The 23,029-nt window shown below is 40.2% G+C and overlaps 2 protein-coding genes across 4 annotated transcripts; both read left to right on the top strand.

Annotated features, from left to right (window-relative positions):
* The first annotated feature begins 2,535 nt into the window (after nucleotides 1-2,535).
* On the top strand, nucleotides 2,536-13,502 carry LOC308398953 (F-box/LRR-repeat protein 3-like). 2 transcript variants are annotated; one of them, XM_080885857.1, is made up of 6 exons: nucleotides 2,536-2,823; nucleotides 7,030-7,234; nucleotides 9,041-9,205; nucleotides 9,315-9,437; nucleotides 10,011-10,182; nucleotides 10,400-13,502. In XM_080885857.1, exons 2-6 carry the CDS (start codon nucleotides 7,031-7,033, stop codon nucleotides 11,038-11,040), a joined length of 1,305 nt encoding a protein of 434 aa, XP_080741983.1. In that variant the 5' UTR covers nucleotides 2,536-2,823; nucleotide 7,030; the 3' UTR covers nucleotides 11,041-13,502. The 2 variants fall into 2 exon arrangements, with proteins under 2 accessions (XP_080741983.1, XP_080741982.1); XM_080885856.1 differs by lacking the exon at nucleotides 2,536-2,823 and adding an exon at nucleotides 3,855-4,070.
* Nucleotides 13,503-16,142: 2,640 nt separating this feature from the next.
* Nucleotides 16,143-22,994, top strand: LOC308398861 (LIM and senescent cell antigen-like-containing domain protein 1). Of its 2 annotated transcripts, none has more exons than XM_080885719.1 (10): nucleotides 16,143-16,307; nucleotides 17,388-17,544; nucleotides 17,697-17,763; nucleotides 19,234-19,354; nucleotides 19,538-19,687; nucleotides 19,841-19,991; nucleotides 21,416-21,508; nucleotides 21,690-21,738; nucleotides 21,876-21,951; nucleotides 22,150-22,663. In XM_080885719.1, exons 1-10 carry the CDS (start codon nucleotides 16,279-16,281, stop codon nucleotides 22,286-22,288), a joined length of 1,032 nt encoding a protein of 343 aa, XP_080741845.1. In that variant the 5' UTR covers nucleotides 16,143-16,278; the 3' UTR covers nucleotides 22,289-22,663. The 2 variants fall into 2 exon arrangements, with proteins under 2 accessions (XP_080741845.1, XP_080741844.1); XM_080885718.1 differs by lacking the exon at nucleotides 22,150-22,663 and adding an exon at nucleotides 22,670-22,994 and having other exon boundaries at nucleotides 16,145-16,307.
* Nucleotides 22,995-23,029: the final 35 nt, after the last annotated feature.

The following is a 23,029-nucleotide window of genomic DNA, read 5'->3' as shown; positions in this document are numbered from 1 at the left end:
GAGGAACAATGATTTTTTTTCCTGCATTCATAATGAAACGACCAACTAACTAATGCATGATGCTGCACTGCGCTTGTTCCCCTAAAACATCTTTCTCCTCTAAACGTTTCACAAGTGTGACAAAAAGTGTTTAATCATCGGGCGCTGTCACACCTCAGATCACATGCTGTTGCTTAACAAGTCTTCATAACTCATAGCAGGTGGATGTCATGTTTGTGAAGAGAAGATTTGGGCATGTTCCTAAATATCTTTAGAAGGTGAGGCTTTGAGAAAACAGAGGAATGAAGGAAACCCCAAAGTAAACATGACTGTGTCCGTGTGCTGCCCAGAGAATATACTCAATTTAAATCATTGTTGATCTCCATGTTTTTTAGGGGAAAACTTTCATGAATTCAAAGTTGTCCAATCTACTAAAACCCGTGTCTCTGAATGCTGTGGTGGTGTTGATGTTAGCTACCTGCTGCCTATTTCTACATGTAAAGAACTTTGTGCATTCATGGGCTATATTTCTAACTCGGAAGGCTGAGCTTTGTGGATGCATTGGGTTTCACTCCACAGCTGCTTCTGTCTGACGAATTTAGTCATAGCTCGCTTAAAACTCCTCGCCATGACTTCAAAGAATGATGATAAAAATATTCAGGAGAGCTGTGTGAAAGCATCCTGTCGTATTTTACATAAATATATATCTATACCTCTGTATATACTGCATTTGTATCCCTTTGCTGCTTCCTCCATCAATGCCCGTGTGGATGGAAAAAGGACCAACCTGGTTTAATAAACATGAAACTGCATCAGCTCACAAGTAATTCCAACGTGCATTTTAGCATGATAAGCAGGATTACTGTTTGTTTCTGTTTTTTTCCTCACTTCTTGGGAATTAAAGTTTTTCTGTGGATTAAAGAGTAATAAAAAGGATTTTTTTAAAAGCAGCTGTTTTGTTGGATGTCAGTTAACCTCTTGAGTGTGAAGTTAAAGCATACATTTTAGCAGCAAAAACTCATTGCCTTACACTAACTGCTAGCTGTGGTGGCAGTTAGAGTGTAAGGCAATGAGTGGGGTTGGGTATTTGTGTCTATGCGGCTGCAGTTTTGATGATCCTGATCACTGACTGTTTTCAGACGAGACATTCACTGTGCAGAGCAACACGAAGCAATTGGAACTGGAAAACAACCAACCAAAGGAAAACTGTGTTTCCATCTTGTTCTCCAGCAAACCCGTCCTACCTCTGGAGATCCTGACGCACTGATCCCGACTTGCTCGTGCTGCCTTACTTAGGGAATTACAGGTCATCCATGCTTTTGTCTTTAAGGCATGGCTGTAATTTAATTAATTTATTTGATTAAGCTGGCTTCATGGATAAATAAAGCTTGGTATCATCTGCATAGCATTGTAAGTTTATGCAGTATCTGTATTAATATGATCTTATCACTCACCAGTCTTCACTGTGCAGGGCATGGTGAAGGAGAGTACACACTTACGAGCCAGAGGCAACACAGTCACCATTGGACTGTTGAGCTGAATAATGCCAATGCCAGTGACATGCCAGGACAGGACTGTGTTCCCAGTTTGAAGCAGAGGATTAGTTAAATTCCTGTGGTAAGACTGTTTGAACATGACACTACCTGTGCACAACCAATATGTTATCCTGACTGAGAGACAGTAACAGTCTATATTTACTTCCTAGCACGGTGGGCTTCTCTCTTAAATATAGTGGCAATTGTTCTCCTCCTGTATAACATCAACCCTCTGCATGTCCACCACTACACCATCACTACACCCATGAATTTTCTTTCTGGTCTTGCTCTTTTCCTCCTGCTTGGTAGTCTTATCTTCAACAAGCTTTGTCCCATATATCCACTAACCCTGCTCTGCACATGTCCAAACAACCTGAGCTGTCTGTCTGATATTCTCATTTCTTATCCATCCTGGTCACTCCCAACAAAAAGCATCTTCAACTCTGCCACCTCCAGCTCAGACTTCTTTTTGCTTGTACTACTCTCTCCGAACCACATGTCATAGCAATTAATCCTTTGCTTTCACTCTTACTCCTTTCTTTCTGTCACAAATCACCCGTTACGCTTGTCTCCACCCCCTCCACCCTGTCCCCACCTCTCTTGTGCTCTATCTGCACTTTGGATGGTTGACCGCAGGTATTTAAACTTCACTCCTTGCAGCTTCCCTATTACACCTGCCTCTCTCATTCACACACATACATTCTGCCTTGATTTTACTGAGTTTCAATGCTCTTGTCTCCAACACCTCAATTTTTCAGGTGGTATATAAATGAGGTTTATTACTATTATTAGTATCATTATTATTGGAAAGTAAAATGTTTTAATTTTTAATGAGGATATTTAAATGACATAGCATAAATGTCACTCTTTGGATTCAATTTCATATTATTGTTTAAAAATGTAATTTCTTCTTCTTCTCATTTGAATACCCCCATATCTCTGTATGAAAACATCTTAGGGTGAAACTGCTCCCCCTGCTGACCGTTCACGGTAACCGTGGAACGACTGTAGCCCACTGGCTGCTCCGCACAACAACACAAACGCCATCTTTAGCTGACAAGCAAAGTAGCGAAGCTGAGAGTTGAGAAGCGAAACTAGGTCAGGCGCTCGGAAAGCCAGCACACTTTTGAAAACCTCATTTCACCAGCTTCCCGGCAGTTTTCGCTAACCTCCCGACACACCGTGCTGTCGTATGGTCCAATGTGTTTGATCGGTCGGCCAGCTCGGACGCAGTTTTCTTGTGTCGGTCCCGGTTGACGTTGAGTGACCGTCTCTAAATAAACAGCCCCACGGAGGAGGTGATAACCAGGTGAGGAGGGTGAAGATAAATAACTACCGTAGACCTGTAAGTGTCTGATCGAGCTGTTTTTAGTCACCGTTTTATGTTAAGTGGGTAGACTTTGCTAAGTAGTTGCCAAGATGTATAGTTGGGCTGAGCTAAGCTAACTCCTGACGGGTGTGTTGTTGCTGTAAATTGCGGTGGCATTAAACGGCGTCCACAGCTTGGCATTTATGCGTGGGAAAAGGCGCTTTTATTAAAAGACAGTATCAGCGAGGAGAAGCTAACTTTGAGGCAGCTTGACCACACGGTGTTGGTGGTTGAAGCAGAGGGAGGCGTGTCCTCTATCTGTACTGTTTTCATTTTCAGGTGGGCAGAAGAAACGCTGAAGGAAACACGTAGGCTGTTCTTGCAGTTAATCACCAGCGTGTGTGAGGCAAAACACGCGGAATGGTCCAGTGCACACAGTAGTCAGGACAGACTTCCAGGAAATAAACACGTTGCTTTCTAACTTGGTGCTCGCGTACCTGTGAGAATCGACCGATACTGGGGGAACGGGAAAGCCGATAGAGGCAGTAAGCTGTTTTAAATTGTTAATGATTAAAGAAACTCGTCACGAGTGTTTTTGTTTAGAAAACCAGTCAACTAGTTAACCAGTATCCATGCAGCCACAGGTTAAAACTAAAGATGTATCATTAGAAAACAGAGTACACACACACACACTTTAGTGGACAGCAGAGTAAATATGCTTTTGTGATGTTCTTTGAAGTTTAAAAAAAAAAATTCTTTTCGATTTAGTTTTGGTTTGCTTTTTTTCGTGTCCCTTTTATTCATTAAACATGTTCAGCATTAGTTTTCATTAATTTAGCTGTTAGTTTTATTTTTTCTGGAATTAAGATAACTCTTTATTGTCATTGCGCAGTCATACATAGTAAAATAGTACTATGAAATTGGAAAACCGTTATGTTTTGACTAGAGATGGACCGATCCGATATTACATATCGGTATTGGTGATACTGACCTAAATTACTGGATCGGATATCGGAGAAAAATAAAAAATGTAATCGATCCATTAAATATCAGGAAAGCAGCTCACAAAACTTGCAACACGCCGTAACTCACCTCAGAACGTTAGCACGTCGGAGCAGTATGCATCACGTGATAGAGCGGCTGTGGCATGCAGGACCGGTCGGTGGTCTGGATAGCATTTGGAGCTTCGCTAGCAACCCGGCATTTCATCTCCGACAAAGTTATCCCGAGAGAAGTAAAGCAAGTGTGTAAGTCCATCTCTGAATGTTTGTAAAGCATTCCTGCGTTAAGCTTAACAAGCGACTGCCTCTTCTTGCTGCTACTTCAATCATGAAACTGCTTAACGATCAGCTGATCGGCTTTTCTGTCGCGAGTCCGTGTCTCTAGTTTGCTTTTGGCCCACTTTGCACCAGAAAGAGGAAACCAGTGGATAAACAACAGCAGCACGTTTAAGCTTGATAAGCTGTTGTTAGAATTTATTTAATATTACTTTCTACTCCAGGATCTTTTTCTACGTAGCTGACGGCTGGTAACTGTGCAGGGGCGGATCTAGCAAAGTTTAGCCAGGGGGGCCGATAGGGCATTAACAGGGAAAAGGGGGCACAAAGACATACTTTTCTTTCTTATTCTCATTTAAAATGTCTAGCTTTTAATAAATAATTATCTGACACCCAAAGTTTTAATTTGATGCAAAATGAATAGAAGTCCATTACTGTATATAGTGACTATTAAGTCTAATATATATATACTGTATATACCCTAGTAAGCTATAGTACTTTTTCCTTTGGGAAGGTACCATCTGTGCAGTCTGCAATTTTGTTGAAGAAAGATGTTGAATCTATTTAATATTTCTTGAAAAATAATTGATTTCTGTGCATTTTTTTTCACACTGCATCAAATTAAGGTTGATTACGTCGATTAAGCATCATGAGGTGGAGCGTGAGGGGTGGTTCCCTATTTTTTATTTATTTATTTTTGTTGTTGCTGGGAGTTGGAACCCTATTAGTTAGGTTGCTTAATATTTATGCTAAGTACTCTTTAAAATACCAGAATAGGGAGGATGGTGTAGGTTTAAGTTTATTAGATTGATCAGTATTGCTGAACTATGAAATATTTTTTTTTGCATACAGGTATAACAGAATAGCTTTAGTGTAGTTGTTGTTTTAAACTTGAGTATGAACTTATACAAAATGCAGCAAGATATTTAAAAAACAGCTTTGTTGATTAAAAAACACTATATCGGATTCATATCGGTATCGGCAGATATCCAAATTTATGATATCGGTATCGGACATAAAAAAGTGGTATCGTGCCATCTCTAGTTTTGACAAGAATGACAGCTAAATATACTTCCTTTATATATTCCGTGATATAAAAATGCAATATTATTTCTGTTTTCATGCTTTTTTTTTCTAAAGGCCAGTTTTTTATTTTTTGCATCTGCAGCAGTATGCAAACGTTTTGATTATTTAGATTTTATATGTATTTATATATAACTTTGCATTTGTATGTAAACATGTGCAAACATACAGGGAAATACAGTGTAAAACGCAAAATAGTTTGTACAGTTCTAACAAGCTTAAAAATCGATATTTAGTATGACCACCTTTGTTATTCAACACAGCCTGAACAGCTTTCGTGTAATATCTGGATATATTCACGTATATCCACAGACCAGTTCTTGTATCATTTGGGACACTTCAGTCTTTTCTCCACATTTCCCTTCCTTAACAATGGCTTCTTCTCAGCCACCCTTCCTATGAGACCATTGCTGAGCTTCAGTGAACGTTAGAGAAATTTTTTTTTGTCCAGTTTTCTCAAACCTTTTGAGGACACTCTGCACACCATACTGAGATATTAGAAGTTGTTGTCTAATAGTACTTTGGAAGTCACCTTGGTGCAAAAATAAATTTTTTATGGTTAGCAGATGATGCTATCTTAAGCATTTTTCACATATTGAGCTAAATACAGTACATTGGAAACAAATTGTGTCTTTCTTACAGGCTACTAGAAATGAAGTGCCCAAGATACAATGTAAAACTGGTTCTTTGCTAAGTTGTCTGTTATGTGTTGACACAACACTGTTAATTTAGGTGCCTTTTTATGCTTGAATGGTCAGTGTTAGGTCTAAACAAACAAACAAGCAAAAACATTCCTCTTAAAATGGTCAGCTAGAAGGAATAGAACAGAATAGCTCTTTATTATCACTGTGCATGTGCAGCAAGATTATGGGTGCTCCCCACCAACTGTGCAGGAATAAATATAAATGGTAAACGGCATGAATAAATGGCAAACAAGAGAAATGTTTTCAAAAATAAGAGAAAGGCACATTAAAGTACAATGGACTGAAAATGAATGAATGAAAAAGCAACCAATGTCCAGAAAAGAACTGCAAAAGGCCTTCTTAAAGCCTGGATAACTATTATTCAAACGCACTTAAGAAAATACAAGGAAGTTGAGCTCATTTTAAGCAAAATATAAAGAAACAAGCGGTAACTCAAGAGTTCTGCACAAATAATTATTGAAGAATAATAATAATAATAATATATATAGCGCTTTTCAAGGCACCCAAAGCGCTTTACAATTCCACTATTCATTCACTCTCACATTCACACTGGTGGAGGCAAGCTACGGTTGTAGCCACAGCTGCCCTGGGGCAGACTGACAGAAGCGAGGCTGCCATATCGCGCCATCAGCCCCTCTGTAGAACTGTACTGTAGAAACCTTTGTGCTCATATGTTCTAGATAGTCTTGTTTAATCAACTGCTGATTTTTAACTAGCTGAATTCAGTCAAATACACCAAGTTATTGACCTAACCATGGGGGATTGTGATCCTGCTTGGAGTCTAAATTTAGAAAGGAGAAGCACTCCTCCTGGTTTTCATTGATAATCTATAGGCACTGGTAGTTTTGTCATCTGGTCAATTTTTAAATGGGTACATAAGATTCACATATTTATCACAACAGCTATATATGTTGCTGTGAAATGATTTTTGTTTTTGTTTTTACTAGTTCATGACCCAAAATAAGCAAATCTATATATAATTAACCAGATTACCCAATAAAAATATTTGTGGCTTTAGGGTCATGTGTCAGGCTTCCATATATGGGCTGCAAAAATAAAAACAACTGGGATAACATGCACAACGGCGAGCAGAAAAACTCAGCTCATCTGTCTGGATTTTAAACCCTCATCTTTTCACCCAGGATGAAACGAGGTCTCCAAGGGAACGAGCAGGAGGATGGAGGTGGAACCAGCGGTGGGTGTCAGAAGACTCTTAAACGGTCCCGCAAGCAGAGGAGGGAGAAAGATTTGGAGGATGAGGAAGTCCGCTGGGAGTGTCTGCCACAGGAGATCCTGCTCCACGTCTTCCAGTACCTGCCTCTACTGGATAGGGCTTTTGCCTCCCAGGTACCTGTATAATAATAATAAAGCAGCATTTATAGCTGCTCTTAGTTTACAATATGTAGCAGGGGGCAGTATTTATTAGTTGTAAGAACTAGAACAGCACAGTCACATTTTTTTCCCCTCTCATACTCATGTGTAAGCCTCGTTTGTATTGCTTTACTTACACGCTACATTGGCATTATTATACCTAATGGTTGCTGAGTTTATCTGATGGAGGATTATGAGCCTTAAAGGCCATAAGTGGGTGCTTCAGCTTGACTTTGATTGTGATACATGCTGTATTTGTTCATATAATGAGAGAGGTCTTCATTTGGCTAAACTAAGAAGGTAAAGCAGGGTTCTGTTAGTTTGTGGGTATGGGGTCATGTTTCAAAGCACTGCCTCAATTCGAACTGCTGCCAGTTTATCTCTTTTTTAAAGTTGCAGCATTTTGCTGTTAACACGTTAATGGAAGGTTACTCATTCATGAGGGAGATCAACAAGATGTTTTCAGTTTTTCTGCACAAATAAAATGCAGCATGAGCATCTAAGTGGTAAACATAATGGAAAATGCAAAAGCATATAATATTTGAATGTTTGACAGCTTTGCTGTTGCAGACAAAGAACTTCCCCAATCCACTTGTTTGTTAAGCTACAGTACGGCTGTTTCAGTGGACTGAGACCAGATGCATTGGAGTATTATAAAGTCATACTGTTCATGAGCACAATTTAATTTATGTACAAAATTTTAAAAAAGCAATATAAAGTAATCAACTGTCTCACCAGTAGATCTCACCTCAGGGTAGTCTGACTTCATCGTGCTGCAGTTCAGTTCAATTTTTATATCAAATCACAAGAACAGGTCTTTAAAATTATTCAAGACCTCGTATGTAAGGAAAAGGATTTTAAATTTGATTGTGAATTTAACAGGGAGCCAATGAAGAGAAGCCAGTCAGTTTTCTGGTGCTTTGAGGTCTGATTAGAGTCATTTTCCAGCTCAAACCATTTTAATAGAGCAGAACAAGGAACCAGCTGCACACGTTTGAGTTGGATCCTGCAACTTCGAGGTGGGAGATTCTCTCTAAGGCTAAGGCTTTGCAGTTAAAAAAGAAAAGTAGGTAGACACCAAAATTGAGTGATCTCTTTTGGCCACACTTCACCTCTCCACTGTCTCGTGACTTTAAGCCGGGTAGTCTCTCTTCCCCCCCCCCCAAAAAAAAAAGAAAAACTAATTAGTCACAATCCTGCAGAGGGCACCCAGCAGCAGAAACGCATAAGAAATATTTTATTTATGTGTTATGTATATATTTACACCCATGAAACAGGCAGTGAGGATTTTGACACTTCTTAATTTCCTTTCACACCCAGTTGGCTAAGGAAGTTGATGCAATGCAGCATGTTTGAAGGTTCTTACGGCTTCTTACGGCTTCACACATGCTTTACTGTTGGCTCGGAGTCAAGTATTTTTAAAAAAATCATTATTAATATTAAATACTTATTTACCAGTTTACTGTGCCATGTCAAACATATGCTACCTACTGCTACAAAATATTAGTGGTATTTATTTTCCTATTTTTCCAAATAACTTCTGAGCATTATGATTACGTAACTCAGCAGGAGTTTAAACAGTAAGCAAGCAGATGTATAGTGTTGCTGTTTTCCTGTTTCAACAAGTCATATCCTCGACATTTGTGCCAGGGTGACACCTCTAAGATTAATTATTGGTTTCTCTTCTCTGAGTCACATTTTGTCCTCTTGCCTGAGGATGAAAAAAAAGAAGTATTTTTGTCTTCAGCATGAAAAATTGAAAAGTTTGTGTTGTTGCTGCAGGTATGCCGAGGCTGGAACGAGGCCTTTCACATGCCAGAACTGTGGCGATGCTTTGAGTTTGAGTTGAACCAGCCAGCCAGCTCCTACCTGAAGGCCACACACCCAGACCTCATCAAACAGATCATCAAGAGGCATTCGGACCACCTGCAGTATGTCAGCTTCAAGGTACGAAAGAGAGGGGGGCAGTTTGAGGTTACAGCAGTTCAGTGATGAAGCGAAGTGGATTTTTATGTGCTGCCCAACTCACAGTGCCATTTTCTCTGTGTGCTGCCAGGTGGACAGCAGCAGAGAGTCTGCAGAAGCAGCGTGCGACATCCTCTCTCAGCTGGTGAATTGTTCTTTGAAAACTCTGGGGCTCATCTCCACAGCCAGGCCCAGCTTCATGGAGATGCCTAAGGTCAGCCTCAGCAACAGGGTTACATCGTGTGCATTTTCAAGTAAAAGAAAACAGACGTGACACCACAAGGTGGACTTTTGCAGAGCCTTAGAAATGAGGCATGACTGAGAAGATTTGAGAACCACTGAAGCACTCAGACATGAGCGTCTCTGAATTGTAACGCACCGCAGAGATCTGAAAATCCACCGCTTTAGAGCTCCTTTGATTAATGCCTGAAAGGAAGCTGGTCTGATTAAAGTCAAGTGCCTGTGGGAAGGTCTACAAGTTGATATCTCCAAAATCTTTTACTCAGCCCCTGTTTTCTTTGACACTTTATCTCAGAAGACAGATCCCACAGATGCATACAATGTAAAAGAAACTCTGTGGAATTATGGTAATTTGCTGTGCGGCGGTCTTGTTTTGTTTGCAGCTTTTATTTTACAACTACCTGCACAAATGTGCATCTGCTCCTAGACAAAGCTGAAAGTTTCAGTGTGTATGTGTAGTTGAATTAGATGCTTGTTACTAGATCTGTCTGCAGATTTCTTAAATAAAATGTTTGCTTATTGTTTCTCTCTCTTCTCTGTTCAACAGTCCCACTTCATCTCAGCACTGACTGTGGTTTTCGTCAACTCTAAATCCCTGTCCTCCCTGAAGATTGATGACACGCCTGTGGATGACCCGTCTCTTAAAGTCCTGGTGGCCAATAACAGCGACACGCTCAAACTGCTCAAAATGAGCAGCTGCCCTCACGTTTCACCTGCAGGTACTGACAAATGGAACAAATGAGAGAAATTAGGGGCCTTAATGATTAGTAATGACTAATTAGTCATTGTGTAGAATTTGATTGATTGATTGAGAACTGTTATCGCTGAAATTGTAAGGTTTCTCCCTTGTTTCTCAGGGGCTTGGGTGCGATTTATAGACGTGCTGTACAGGTTGCCAGTAAACACTGCATTTATTTTTTGGGCGTGTATTTCCAGGCATCCTGTGTGTGGCTGATCAGTGCCATGGCCTGAGAGAACTGGCTCTCAACTACCATTTGCTGAGCGATGAACTTCTCATCGCCCTCTCCTCGGAGAAGCACGTGCATCTCGAGCACCTCCGCATTGACGTGGTCAGTGAAAATCCCGGCCAACAGTTTCACACCATCAAAAAGAGCAGCTGGGACGCCATGAAGCGTCACTCGCCTAAATTTAATCTGGTCATGTACTTCTACCTCTACGAGGATGAGTTTGGCCCTTTCTTCCGCGACGAAATCCCCGTCACGCATCTGTACTTCGGCCGCTCCGTCAGCAAAGACGTGCTGGGGCGCGTCGGCCTCAACTGCCCGCGTCTGGTCGAGCTGGTGGTGTGCGCCAACGGGCTGCGACCGCTGGACGAGGAGCTGATCCGCATCGCCCAGCGCTGCACGCAGCTGTCTGCCATTGGCTTGGGAGAGTGCGAAGTGTCCTGCAGCGCCTTCGTGGAGTTTGTCAAGATGTGTGGAGACAGACTGACGCAGCTATCCATCATGGAGGAAGTACTGGTTCCAGATCATCGCTATGGGTTGGATGATATCCACTGGGAGGTATCAAAGCATTTGGGTCGCGTCTGGTTCCCAGACATGATGCCTACGTGGTAGAGCTCTGGTAGAAGGCTCATCTTTCAAACATGAAGAAAACTGATTTTATTTTATTAACATGTATTGATTTCAGCTACAAAGTTCTGTATATAACTTTTGTATTTAGGAGTATATTTATAGATTATAATTTACGTAATTTGTAACATTTAGTATGTTGTTTTCTTCAGCCCTTTAATACTGGATAAATATAGTGTTTGAGGAGGGTTTGGGAGTGTCACTTTTTCAGGGGGATTAACAAATATGTCTGGTAACTAATGGCCCGTTTATGCTCGCCGTTTTTGCCCTCACGAACGGTGATGTACGACGAAAGTGACATCACATCCACCGGGCAATCCGCGCCTTTTATTCGTCATTCTGGTCAATCCACAAACTTTTGTAGCTTCACACAGGTGTCCGTGCCATTGCTGCAGCAGCTGGTTTGGGAGTGCACTCGTGTCAGAAGTAAACCTCTTGTTTAATTCTATCATTGCAATTGTTTTGCTTCTGGTTTTGACTTTTTCTCCTGTGCCACAGTGAATGTGGATGTTTTACGTCAGTGGTGACACCTATCATTCAGGAAAATCCTGCAGCAAATCCTGCTTTAAATGATGCGCTATTGCGACGTCACAGTTGGCGTGCAGAACCACCGGTCCGGCGAGCATAAATGCACCTAATTAGTTTCATACACACAAGATGCATGTAACAAAGATTCCTTTTTGCCTTGTAAATATAATCCTTTTAATATAAATCAGAAACTTTAAAGCACTGAGCTTAATTTCACTTAAGCGAGTTAACATGCAGATTTTAAAAAGAGATTATCATCACCACACTGAACCCAGTGTCTTTGAAGCCAGGCAGTTTAGTCTTAGAAGGGGATGATCACCATTATAAGCTAATGTATTTTAGTACTCATTCAAAGCCACCCAAATTAATGTTATAGAAGCTTTTCTGATATATTTTTGTTTGTTTCTTTACAGCTGCAGTAATAAGTTGTGACTGCACAAGAATGAGTGATTTTTTTATTTCACAGTGAGGCGACAGCTTGTTATAGATTGTGGTTGCTGATCATGTGATACTACAAGGAGGGAGGCAGCGGCACAGACAGTACTTCCTTGTTTTGTCTGCTCCATCCATCACTGTGTCACGACTTCAGTTTTATTTGAATGTGCTTTTGAACCTCATGTTTCTGCCCTGTGTTTGATTTTGGACAGCAAATTGTGGAGGCAGTTTTCTTTGGTCGCTTTGGCCATGATCGCGTTTGTCTTCATATACTGTATAAATATGTGTATATATAAACATATATGTGCGTGCATGCGTAATGTACGATAATTTATTTTCTGCATTGCCTGCACCCACGTTCCTGTAATTGTAAATATAAAATCTGTTATATTTAAAAACAAATGTAAGAGAGAAATTCTAATCATATATCTGTACATTTAATGATTCCTTTCGATGCACTTTTACCCTAATGAAGGTCCCGAGAGTAGCATTAGGGAAGGAAATGGAACAGTTTTGGAGCTAAATGGTCACAGGATTTAGCAGCGGTTCTCCAGTCTAATAACTCTGAGCCACCTTTTGTAGTTAACTTGATTTTACAAGGTTCGTTTCTTACAAACATTGAGATTATAAGATCCTAAAGTGGATTTTTTTTTGTTTTTTTTTTTGTTAACTGACACACAGAAATCATCCTGGGAAACCAAAATCCTCGATACAGCACAGTCACTGATTATGCTTCTATTTCTAACTTGAAGAAATATTAGAGTGATTCAGGAAAATTGTAACTAATTGGGAATCAAATTCAGAATTTCAAAGGTTATTTGATTGATGTGCGCACCGTTGTAACGTTAGGGCTGTGTTGTTCAGCCTGTCGCAGACACAGTGGACTTTCAGAAATGAAGCGGGTGGTTGTAGATGATATTTGAAATCGTGCAGCCCTGCAGACGGGACAGTATGGCAGCTGAATGTTGATGTAGCCGAGTGTTTTCATGAATGTGTAAGCTTGAAATATTTATCTTTCTCTATTGTTTTTCTTGCAGTGGGCTGAAAGCTGATTTAAGTTGGACACCTTTTAGTCTGTCAGTCATTATGTTCCGAGTTTATGAGGTTCATATTTCACCTTATCTGTTTTTTTTTTTGTTTTTTTACTTTTTATTTTTTGGGCAAATGTTAATAGAAGAGCCACTCCTTTATATTGATATTCTACCCTGTAACAGGCCCTGTAACATCTTACTTGCAAGTTTTCTGTTTCTGCGAAGCTGCCACGCCTGGCAGTGGACTTTATCCTTTACTAGCGCACAGTACAGTTTATGGTGTATCTATACAAATGTAAATATGCCGTCTGTTGGTTAATATTAACCACATTTGTGTTGTGCTTGCACATGATTATCGTAGCATCAGAAAATTGGCCGAGTAAGGGCTGCAGTTGTATAGAGAACAACATGTTGTTTATATTTAATCTAAATAAAGCTGCATTGTATTGAGAAGATTTTTGGAGAGTAATGTCTCGTTCTTTTCCCAAAGAGATGAAGCATTCCAGTAAAAATCTTTAAAAAAAAAAAAAAAAATTGTACTATAAAGACAATGATGTGCTTCGGTTCACATGGATTTAAGTTCTTTGAACTGTTTCAAGATCATATTCAGAGTTCAGTGAGGTATTTGGATAGATATAGACTTTATTAATCCCCATACTGGAGAAATTCACAAGTTACAGCAGCACAAAGCTCAGTAAGGAAAAAAAAAAAAAAAAAGGCATTAGAGATATATGAGAACATCCATCCATTCGCTTCCACTTATCCTTATTCAGAGTCGCGGGGGGGCGCTGGAGCCGATCTCAGCTGTCGTAGGGCGAGAGGCAGGCAGACAACCATTCACACCTAGTGGCAATTTGGATTATCCAATTTACCCATCCCCACAAGCTGCATGTCTTTGGTGGGTGGGAGGAAGCCGGAGTACCCGGAGGGAACCCACGCAAACACGGGGAGAACATGCAAACTCCACACAGAAAGACCCTGGCCTGAAGGTGGAATTGAACTCAGGACCTTCTTGCTAACCACAGTGCTAACCACTGTGCCATTGTGCTGCCCATATGAGACCAAATGAGGAAGAAAAAGACAGTGTATAAATAAAACAAGCAAAAATAATATGAAAAAGTCCATTTTTATGATGTGCAAATGGTTGCTATGTACAGTAAAATATACTAGAAGACATTTCACTAAGCTGTTGGTTTATGTGTATATTAAATGCATTAGGAGAGATAATACAAGCACACATATCCGAGCAGGTATCTATTCTATACGCCTATTTTAAAGTTAGAAAAAATGTTGCTGTTGTGCTACAAAATCAGAGAGAAATGTGAGTATAGATTTCATAAGATGCTATCATAACTCTCTGAGAGCAATGAAATGCAGTGTTGTTAAGGATACCCTGAGTGTAATGTATTAATTAGGAGCAGACTGTTACTGGATTCTCTTTAATCCATATTTAGCCCTCTTTAAGTCTTTTCTCTCTATCCTTTGTCCTCTATTTGACAGTCTGTGCAAAATATCTTATTTAGAAAGGCTAAAGGTTTATTAAGAAGAGCAGGTTAATCACTCATATCACTAGCTTTAAAAATAAGCTACCACCACAAATAGGCCCACGCTAATGCATATGCTGCAAGTCACCTCGTTTTCATTTTGCTATGCAAGATGCTGAAAAAGGTTAAATTACACTTCAAACATCCCTGCGAGGAAACTGGAGAAAAAAGGAATAAAGTGTATTACCAAGCGAGCAAAACTTTATTTATGCAGCAATTACCTCCAAGCCAAGTGCTTTTCAAGCAGCTTTATAAACAGCAGTAAACATGAAGACATAAAAATAGACACGAGCAAGAGAGGACACAATCTAGTAAGAGTTCCATTAAGTGAAATCAGATAAAAGACGTAACCTACGGTGCTGTCTCGTGTTTCAGCCACAGCTAATTAAATTTTTAGGTCTCAGGATTTAAAAGGACAATAAGTGATATTTCTTAAACAGGAAATGCTCTGAGCTCCTGAGCTGTGGACTAAGAGCCGATGAAGTCAGATTATTGGTTCAAGATCCACAGTTTGGGAAGATTAAACTTTCTTTAAAGTTCTTTAAATTACTCACTTCATGTGCAAATATGTGCTTAAGTACATTTCTGAGCATTAACACATGTATAATTATAAACTTTACCCATGTAATTGGTGTTTTTATCTATTTAAATAGTGCCAGTTCACAATATCAGGTGCCCCTGGCGCCTCCAGCATTTTTTCATAGGGATGGCCATATGAGGGCCACTAAAAACATTGGGGCACACTACTGGGGCGGCAAATTTTGGGGGTGCCCCCCTGGTGGCGCCCCTGCCAGTTGCCTCAAACACTTCATATTGTAAAGTAAAGACTCAATATTAAAGATAACCTATAACGAATGGGAGAAAACAAAAATACAATCTTAATTCTAAATTGGAATTGCGATTTTGGCAGCTGTGACAATGACAATGAATGAACTCATGTGTACACTGTGGTCATGAATTGATGGGCATGGCCAGCAATAATCCAACTAAAGAGTTTAAAGTACACCAGGAAAATATCCTCGACACCAACACCAAAATAAGCCAGAACCATTGATCCAAAATGCGATGGATCTATGCTTTTTTTCTTTTTTACACAATTTTGACCCTACCAACTGAATTTTGCAGCAGAAACTGAGATAAATCAGACCAGGGAATCTGCTATAGAATCTTTTGATGAGCCCATGCGAACTGTAGCTTCAGTGTCCTGTTCTTTTGTGAATTCATTTTGCAAGTGAAATTCATTTTACTAAATTGTCAAAGGAGCTTGCAAAGAAAAGCGTCTGGACTTCTTTAAGTTGCTGAACCTTCACAGACATTTTACTAAATTCGTTTCTTGTATTAATTATTAAACCACACACTTCACGAAAGTAATTTAACAACACCCTCTGTATTTTTAATCCTAAATGAACATTTATTTTCTAAATATGGTTTTATGTACCCATATATGAGAAGCATGCACGGAGCTCTGCAGTAACTTAATACGTCGTGTCTCTATAAACTCAGTCGAGGTTAGGCGGATGCTGCTCTCCGGTCACTCCCACCGTGGGAGGACGGAGTCACTGCCGCCGGATAGTCCCCCTCAGCTGGGAGGGGCAGCAGAGCTCTCTGAAGTTGCTTTACTTGGGGAAACGATCGAGCACGTTAGCTTTATAACAGTTTTCTTTCAAGGTGCTCTACTCTCAAGGATGTTGGGTGTGGCTGGAATGCCTGGCAGGTACGTTTTTGTGTGTGTAGCGTAAACATAAACTCGCGTAGAGGTTAAATAGCCCGTTAGCTTTGGAAGCCAGCAGGCTAACACTAACAGCTTGCCAGCGTAGCCAACCTCTGGGGAGAAGTTAGCTCATCGCTTCTCTATAGTAGATAGGACGCTTTTCAAAACAGTATAATTATCGCAACACAAGTATAATTATCACCACACCCCACATTTTGGTACAAGGCAAACAAAGTGTAGAGATTACTCTGCGGAGTTTGCGGATTTCATTACACATACTTAGCTTAGTTTTTTCTATGCTACACGGTGCCAACGGCTAGCATGCTAAGTTAGTTGTATTCGCTATTTGTATAGCTCCTTTTTCAAAACTCACATAATTTTTTTTTATCATTCAATCATTCACAGCGCTTTATTGGTATTTACAAAATAAATAAATGTATCTCATGTGCCCTGGATTAATGTCAGAAAGTTGTAATACTGTAATAATTAGGAAAATTGTTAAGCTTATTTATTTGAAATTGTAGAACTATTGACCAAAAGGCTAAAAATAGCTTTTTCCTAAAACAGTAAAACAAACAAACAACAACTATAAAATAGAAATGTATAAACAACAGGAGGGTATACAAACAACCATATATATCTAGACATGTCTTTGATTGATATGGCAGCAGATATAGTGCGTAGATAAGTGACTCGTTTTAGTTATTTACATGTAAATAGTACTGTAAAGGATAATGTTAGAAATTGTGAGATAATTTAGTTGTCACATGTATCAGTAATTATATATACATATCTATGTAGAGTGGTTGTGTGTTTGGGAAGTTGCAGCCAGAGAAACCCCTGACTGTTCTGTGCTGTTACCAAATTAGGTGATGACTTTGCAGTGAGTAATAGTGTTAGTGGGTTCAAATATTATTTCCATTCTCCATGGTGACAGCTGCATGAAGGAAGTTCAGGAGATGATATAGGAGTTATGTGAGAAATGATAAACACTAGTCTAAACTTGCACTGCAGTCATTTGTCAGCCCTGCATGTCAGAGGATGTTGCAGACCTAATGTATGTGTTATTGTTTCATGCAACAGCATTGCTAATGCCCTGGCCAGTGCAGCCTGCGAGCGATGCAAGAGCGGCTTCGCTCCGACTGAGAAGATTGTCAACAGTAATGGAGAGCTTTACCATGAGCAGTGCTTCGTGTGTGCCCAGTGTTTCCAGCAGTTTCCAGAGGGGCTGTTCTACGAGGTAGACTTCCTCTAGTAGTCACTGCTCATTTTACACTACATCAGTACAAAGCTCAGTGTGTATAGCTCATACACATGTGTGGAAATATTTGTCCCCTTTTCTTTTCTTTATATAACGACTTTTTTTTTCTTTAAATTATTATTTGTCTACAGTTTGAAGGGAGGAAATATTGTGAACATGACTTCCAGATGCTCTTTGCTCCCTGTTGTCACCAGTGTGGTGAGTGTTACATGGCTTCAAGTTGGTATTTTATTAGACTTGTGTTCTGTGGTGACAACTGGACTAAATCATGGTGAAAGTCAATCAATCAAACAAACAAACAAACAAACAAAAAAAAACATTTGCACTCAGTGCAACAACAGTAGGAGTGGTTTGTTTTGGCTTTTTGGTACTCTGTGGGGATTTTAATTCATTGTTTCTGGCTTGGTGGCTAACACTAATACTGTGTGGCACAAACTGCTACTTCATTTACTGCTGATGGGAGAAGAGCGAGGGACCATGGGGAAGTAACATAGGCTCAACCAGCGGGAGAGCACCATATAACTGTTAACCTTTTTCACACATAGGAATGAATGATTCAGCCCACCGTAGTTAATGCAAACAAGCGGATTAATGTCAGCTGGACTCCTGAAGCTCAAACGTTATTGCGTTATAACATTTGCATGGCTCATTTTTATTTCCTGATAGTTGTAGGGTTTCCACCAGTGTGTTACAAGCCTGTTGCCTTGCCAGGCCTATGTTGAGCCATCCCTCCAGGGTATGTGAGAATAGCTTCAGCTGTTAAGTTCGCTTAAGGGTGTTACTGGAATGCAGTCCGCATTATCTGTTGTCACACAAAAGAAAAAAAAAACTATAAGAAAACTGTTCTGTCTTTTCAACTGATATCCTTGCACAGAAGTGTATTAATCAATTCAGGCTAAATCATTCATCTCTATGTAAACCGTGCCCTCCTGCAGGAGTATATACATATTCATCTTCATGTTGGAAGTGGGGAATAAATAAAATCCCCCGTGTCTTGACGTGTTTCTTAGGCTCGCAGTGCACTGGTGGAAACCATACTGTTGTTTAGCTTTTCTCAAATAAACTGTCTGTGTGGTTAATTAAGCATTCATTCATTTATTGCTGTCACTGATGTGCTCATGCTGCACTTTTTTTTTTTTTGGCACATAACGACCCCTGTGGATAATTTTCTGCTCAGATTTCATGCAACAGACCTTTCACATGATGTGTAGCGTCTCCTAAAGCGTTCACTGTTTACTGTGCCTCACTTTCTGTATTGGTCCTTGTTTAGATCAGATCCCAGTGTGTCCACATTGGGCTTTAGGGCTATTTATACTTTTATTTAGAGCTTCCCACTTGTATTTAGGTCATCCAAGATGCCTTTTAGTGCATCTTGGATCTATCCCATAAGCTTAACTCAAGTGCTTCTCATCCATGTCAAGGGAAACACAGTCTTTGTTAATTTAATTATGCAGAAAATTAAAAGGCATTTAACAGTAGTCTTATTTTAAGTGTCACTAAGAGAACAATATAGAAAATATTGTAGTGTGTTGTTGCAAAACTGTATAATTGTGTTCCTGTACACCAACCAAAAACAACATCATGTAAAATAACATCTAGGCCCAACAAATATTGAAAGTCAATCTTAGGATTGATTCAGGCTGATCTCTCACATATGGTTTCCCTCAGGAGAGTTCATCATTGGTCGTGTCATCAAGGCCATGAACTATAGTTGGCACCCCGACTGCTTCTGCTGTGACATTTGCCAGGCTGTGCTTGCAGATGTGGGCTTTGTCAAGAATGCTGGCAGGTAAGCGTCCCATCTGATTACAGTCATTAAGACAGTGACAGCCTGTAAAACAGGTGGTTACACACGTCAAGCTGCTGACTCGATTGCTTTTGCATCCTAACAAAACAGCTATGATGGAGGGTGTCAAAACAGTTATTGAAGCTGCAGCGATCTCTCTTCACATCCCTTCCCCATTTACCTCAGGCACCTGTGCCGGCCGTGCCATAACCGCGAAAAAGCCAGAGGCCTGGGCAAGTACATCTGCCAGAAGTGCCATGCCATCATCGAAGAGCAGCCACTGATCTTTCAGAACGACCCCTATCACCCGGACCACTTCAACTGCACCAACTGCGGGTCAGTCTTCTCACTCCACACCAGGGTTTTAGTGCAGAAAACCGCCCACACGCTTCAGAATACATTCAAGGTTCATAGAAAGACCGTCTTCATTAGTGTGTTCAGCCTGTGTTCGGCAGCTCATCATGCATTTCATTGTTTCCCTTTGCACAGGAGGGAGCTGACAGCAGATGCTAGGGAGCTGAAAGGAGAGCTCTACTGTTTGCCCTGCCACGATAAGATGGGTGTACCCATCTGCGGTGCCTGCAGGAGACCTATCGAGGGGCGTGTTGTCAATGCCATGGGCAAGCAGTGGCATGTGGAGGTTCGTGAACGAGAACGGGCCTGTTTATGTACACAAAGTTACAGTCATGCAAAAGAAATCAGGGGTAACATGGCTTTGATTAAGCAGCTTGCTCCTTCAAAGAAAAGCCAAAGATTTTAGGAGTTTGCTGCAGGAATCGTGTTAATGTGAGCCTGATTTGATATTTATTTAAAAGAAATGGTGATAGATGATTTTTTTTCCCTCCTTGCAGAGTAGGAGCTTTACAAAAGAGGCCATTAAACACAAAGTAATGACAAAACCATTCATCCATCCATCCATCTTCCTAACTGCTTATTATATGAAAAAAATCATATTAAAGTAATTCAGGCAGAACTTATGTGAGTGTCACAAGTGCTTCTATAAAATTAACATCACAAGTCAGAATACAGGAATGTCTCAAAGACTAATGATAAGTTCATAATAGTGTCTGACGTCATGCTGGCCGCCTTCTCTTTGCTCGCAATACACTGCTCAGCCACCGCATTAAAACCACTGACAGCTGTAGTGAATAACATCAATCATCTCATTACAAGCATTGTTGGAAAACCTTTGCTTCTGGCAAGATTTTCCAACACAACAGCATTGCTGAACAGCTGCATTCTGTCCAGCACGATGGTATCCTGTGCCATACATCACAAACGGATCAGGAACGAATAAAGTCTTCCCCTATTATCCAAACTCCTCACATCCCAGTCTAGTCAAGCGTAAGGGAGAAGCCCGATCCAGAGGTCAGGCGTCCATGACCAGAGTCATTCAAAGATTTTTTCGAGGTGTTTTTAATGCTGTAGCTGTTAAGTTTATGTGCAAAACAGTCTTTCCTCAAAAGCATAATAAAAATCTATAATGACTCTCATATTTAGTTACTCTTACTTATGCATAAGAAAATTAAGTTAATTAAATATCCAATTTGGAACCAAAATGCTGTAAGTGAGCTAATTTGGGAGATGTGAGCGCTTTTAAAAAGCTTATTTCTCCGGAGGCAGAGCGCGGCAGATCGAATTGTGTGTTTATCTGTATGGAGACTGCTGAGCTTTGTACTGTTCAAAAAGCTATCAACGGCGTATAGCACTCAATTTAATGCTAAAGATGGTAATTAGCCAAAATTAATTTAGATTCTACCCACTTCAGGAGTTTAGCTGGCAAGTGCCAGGAAAGTAGAAGAATTTTAAAAACACTCCGTGCACACCACCGGCAGTTTCTCCACAACAGTGAGAGATAACCGCATCTTAAAAACAAACGGCGTAAAATAGCGGTAGCGCTCTTCCAGTAACCATTTCTTCTGTGGTCTCTGTATATGGTAGTAAACATACTCTGCTCATGTAATATTCATGTTTCTGACCGTTAGAGAAGTTGGCATGCTTTCTGGGTTTTTTATTTTTTAAGAGGTCTCCTTAACCCTCAGCAGTATTTGCTCTTTTTTGCAGCATTTTGTGTGTGCCAAGTGTGAAAAGCCTTTCCTCGGTCATCGCCATTATGAGAGAAAAGGGCTGGCATACTGTGAGACTCATTATAACCAGGTAAGAAAGAAAAACACAGCTCTGCAAGTACAATCTTGGCTTTGGAGAACACGACAGTGAAGTCTAAAAAAACCAAGAAAACCCCCCCAAACAGCAGCGCTAACCTCTTACTCCAGCAGCACATAAAAGAATTTGTGTTTGCTGGATAAACGCCTAATCTCCTTGTTTCTCTGTTATCAAGCTCTTCGGTGATGTGTGTTATCACTGCAACCGTGTGATTGAAGGTGATGGTGAGTATCAGGGTGATAAAGCTTGTAATCAGTGCAGTGTTTTTTATTTTTTAAGAAGTGCTGCTTGAAGATAGAGGAGCTCCATGTTTAAGATTTGTCCACATTTTTTATTATATTTTACATCTTTATCCCTCCAGTTGTGTCCGCTCTCAACAAGGCCTGGTGTGTCAGCTGTTTCTCATGCTCCACCTGCAACACCAAACTCACTCTCAAGTAAGTTGAAGTGCTCATTTACAGCCAGCTGATTGTCGCCGTCCTCAGTTTTCTCCAACACCTCTGCATCGAGTCCTAACACTTGTCCGCGCGTATTATTCACTTCTCCTCCGACAACTCTTCCCTCTTTTGGCTCTTTTCCTTCTCTTCCAATTTCTTCTCTTACATGCTTCACTTGCTGCGTCTGGGGTAACTCAGAGATAAGTTTGTTGAAATTGACCTGAGGCCAGTGTGCAAGCACTGCTATGACCGCATGCCCGAGGAGCTGAAACGCCGCCTGGCCCGACGTGAGCGCGATGCCAAAGAGCGCAAGAAAAAGTCTGCTGTCTGTCAGTAGAAATCTTATTCTTTACAACTCGCCACTCCATCGATTGGTTGGTGCAATCGCTTACTTACTACCTTTATTTGTGCTGTGCTCGTTGTCGTCCCCCCCGACAGTGTGGCATGTTATTATTTCTTATTTATTTTGCAAAGCCAGTTATTTTGTGTGAGTGGTGTTTGAGAAAAACCTCTAAAGCGTACATGTTTACGCATGAGTTTGGTTCAGCTGATGCTTTAGTAGGACTGCAGTACTTATTCTGTATTAACTGCTGCTTATTTTCACTACAGCCGATGGGTTTTTAAAAGGGGGGAAAAAAAGCAAGGTTCAGATGTTTTGTTGTATCTGGTCAGCAGTGATTTTATATATTTATTTATTTTTAATCCTTTCTCTTTGCAGGAACAAGTTTGTTGAGTTTGACATGAAGCCTGTTTGTAAAAAGTGCTATGAGAAGTTTCCTCTGGAGCTCAAGAAAAGGCTCAAGAAGCTGGCAGAGTCCAAATGAGCTGCTTCAGGCCAAACAACCTGGATGTTTTTGTCTGTGATGTATGTGGTGGTAAAATATCCAGGGGAACTACTGCTTAACAACAAGAGCCTGGCATTTAATCGGTACATAAATATTAGAAACTTAAACCATTGTGGTCGTTACATAAATGTGCTTCATTAATGTGCTTTTTAGCTTTTCCCTTTTTTTTTTTTTTTTTTTCTTTTTTTTTTTTTTAAATGCAACTGCTATTTTTTTTTTTTTTTTTTTTTAAA

The sequence above is a fragment of the Rhamphochromis sp. 'chilingali' genome, assembly GCF_963969265.1.
Source record: "Rhamphochromis sp. 'chilingali' genome assembly, chromosome: 6".
Lineage (NCBI taxonomy): Eukaryota > Metazoa > Chordata > Actinopteri > Cichliformes > Cichlidae > Rhamphochromis > Rhamphochromis sp. 'chilingali'.
The sequence above is the reverse complement of the archived record's forward strand: the minus strand, read 5'-3'. Positions and strand labels throughout refer to the sequence as shown.

Coding starts and splice junctions, on each gene's coding strand:
- LOC308398953 (XM_080885856.1), top strand. CDS start 3,943: ATGCATCACGTGATAGAGCGGCTGTGGCATGCAGGACCGGTCGGTGGT. Junction 7,235..9,040: donor ATAGGGCTTTTGCCTCCCAG/GTACCTGTATAA, acceptor TTGTTGCTGCAG/GTATGCCGAGGCTGGAACGA. Junction 9,206..9,314: donor TGCAGTATGTCAGCTTCAAG/GTACGAAAGAGA, acceptor GTGTGCTGCCAG/GTGGACAGCAGCAGAGAGTC.
- LOC308398861 (XM_080885719.1), top strand. CDS start 16,279: ATGTTGGGTGTGGCTGGAATGCCTGGCAG. Junction 19,688..19,840: donor TTCAACTGCACCAACTGCGG/GTCAGTCTTCTC, acceptor CCCTTTGCACAG/GAGGGAGCTGACAGCAGATG. Junction 19,992..21,415: donor GCAAGCAGTGGCATGTGGAG/GTTCGTGAACGA, acceptor TCTTTTTTGCAG/CATTTTGTGTGTGCCAAGTG.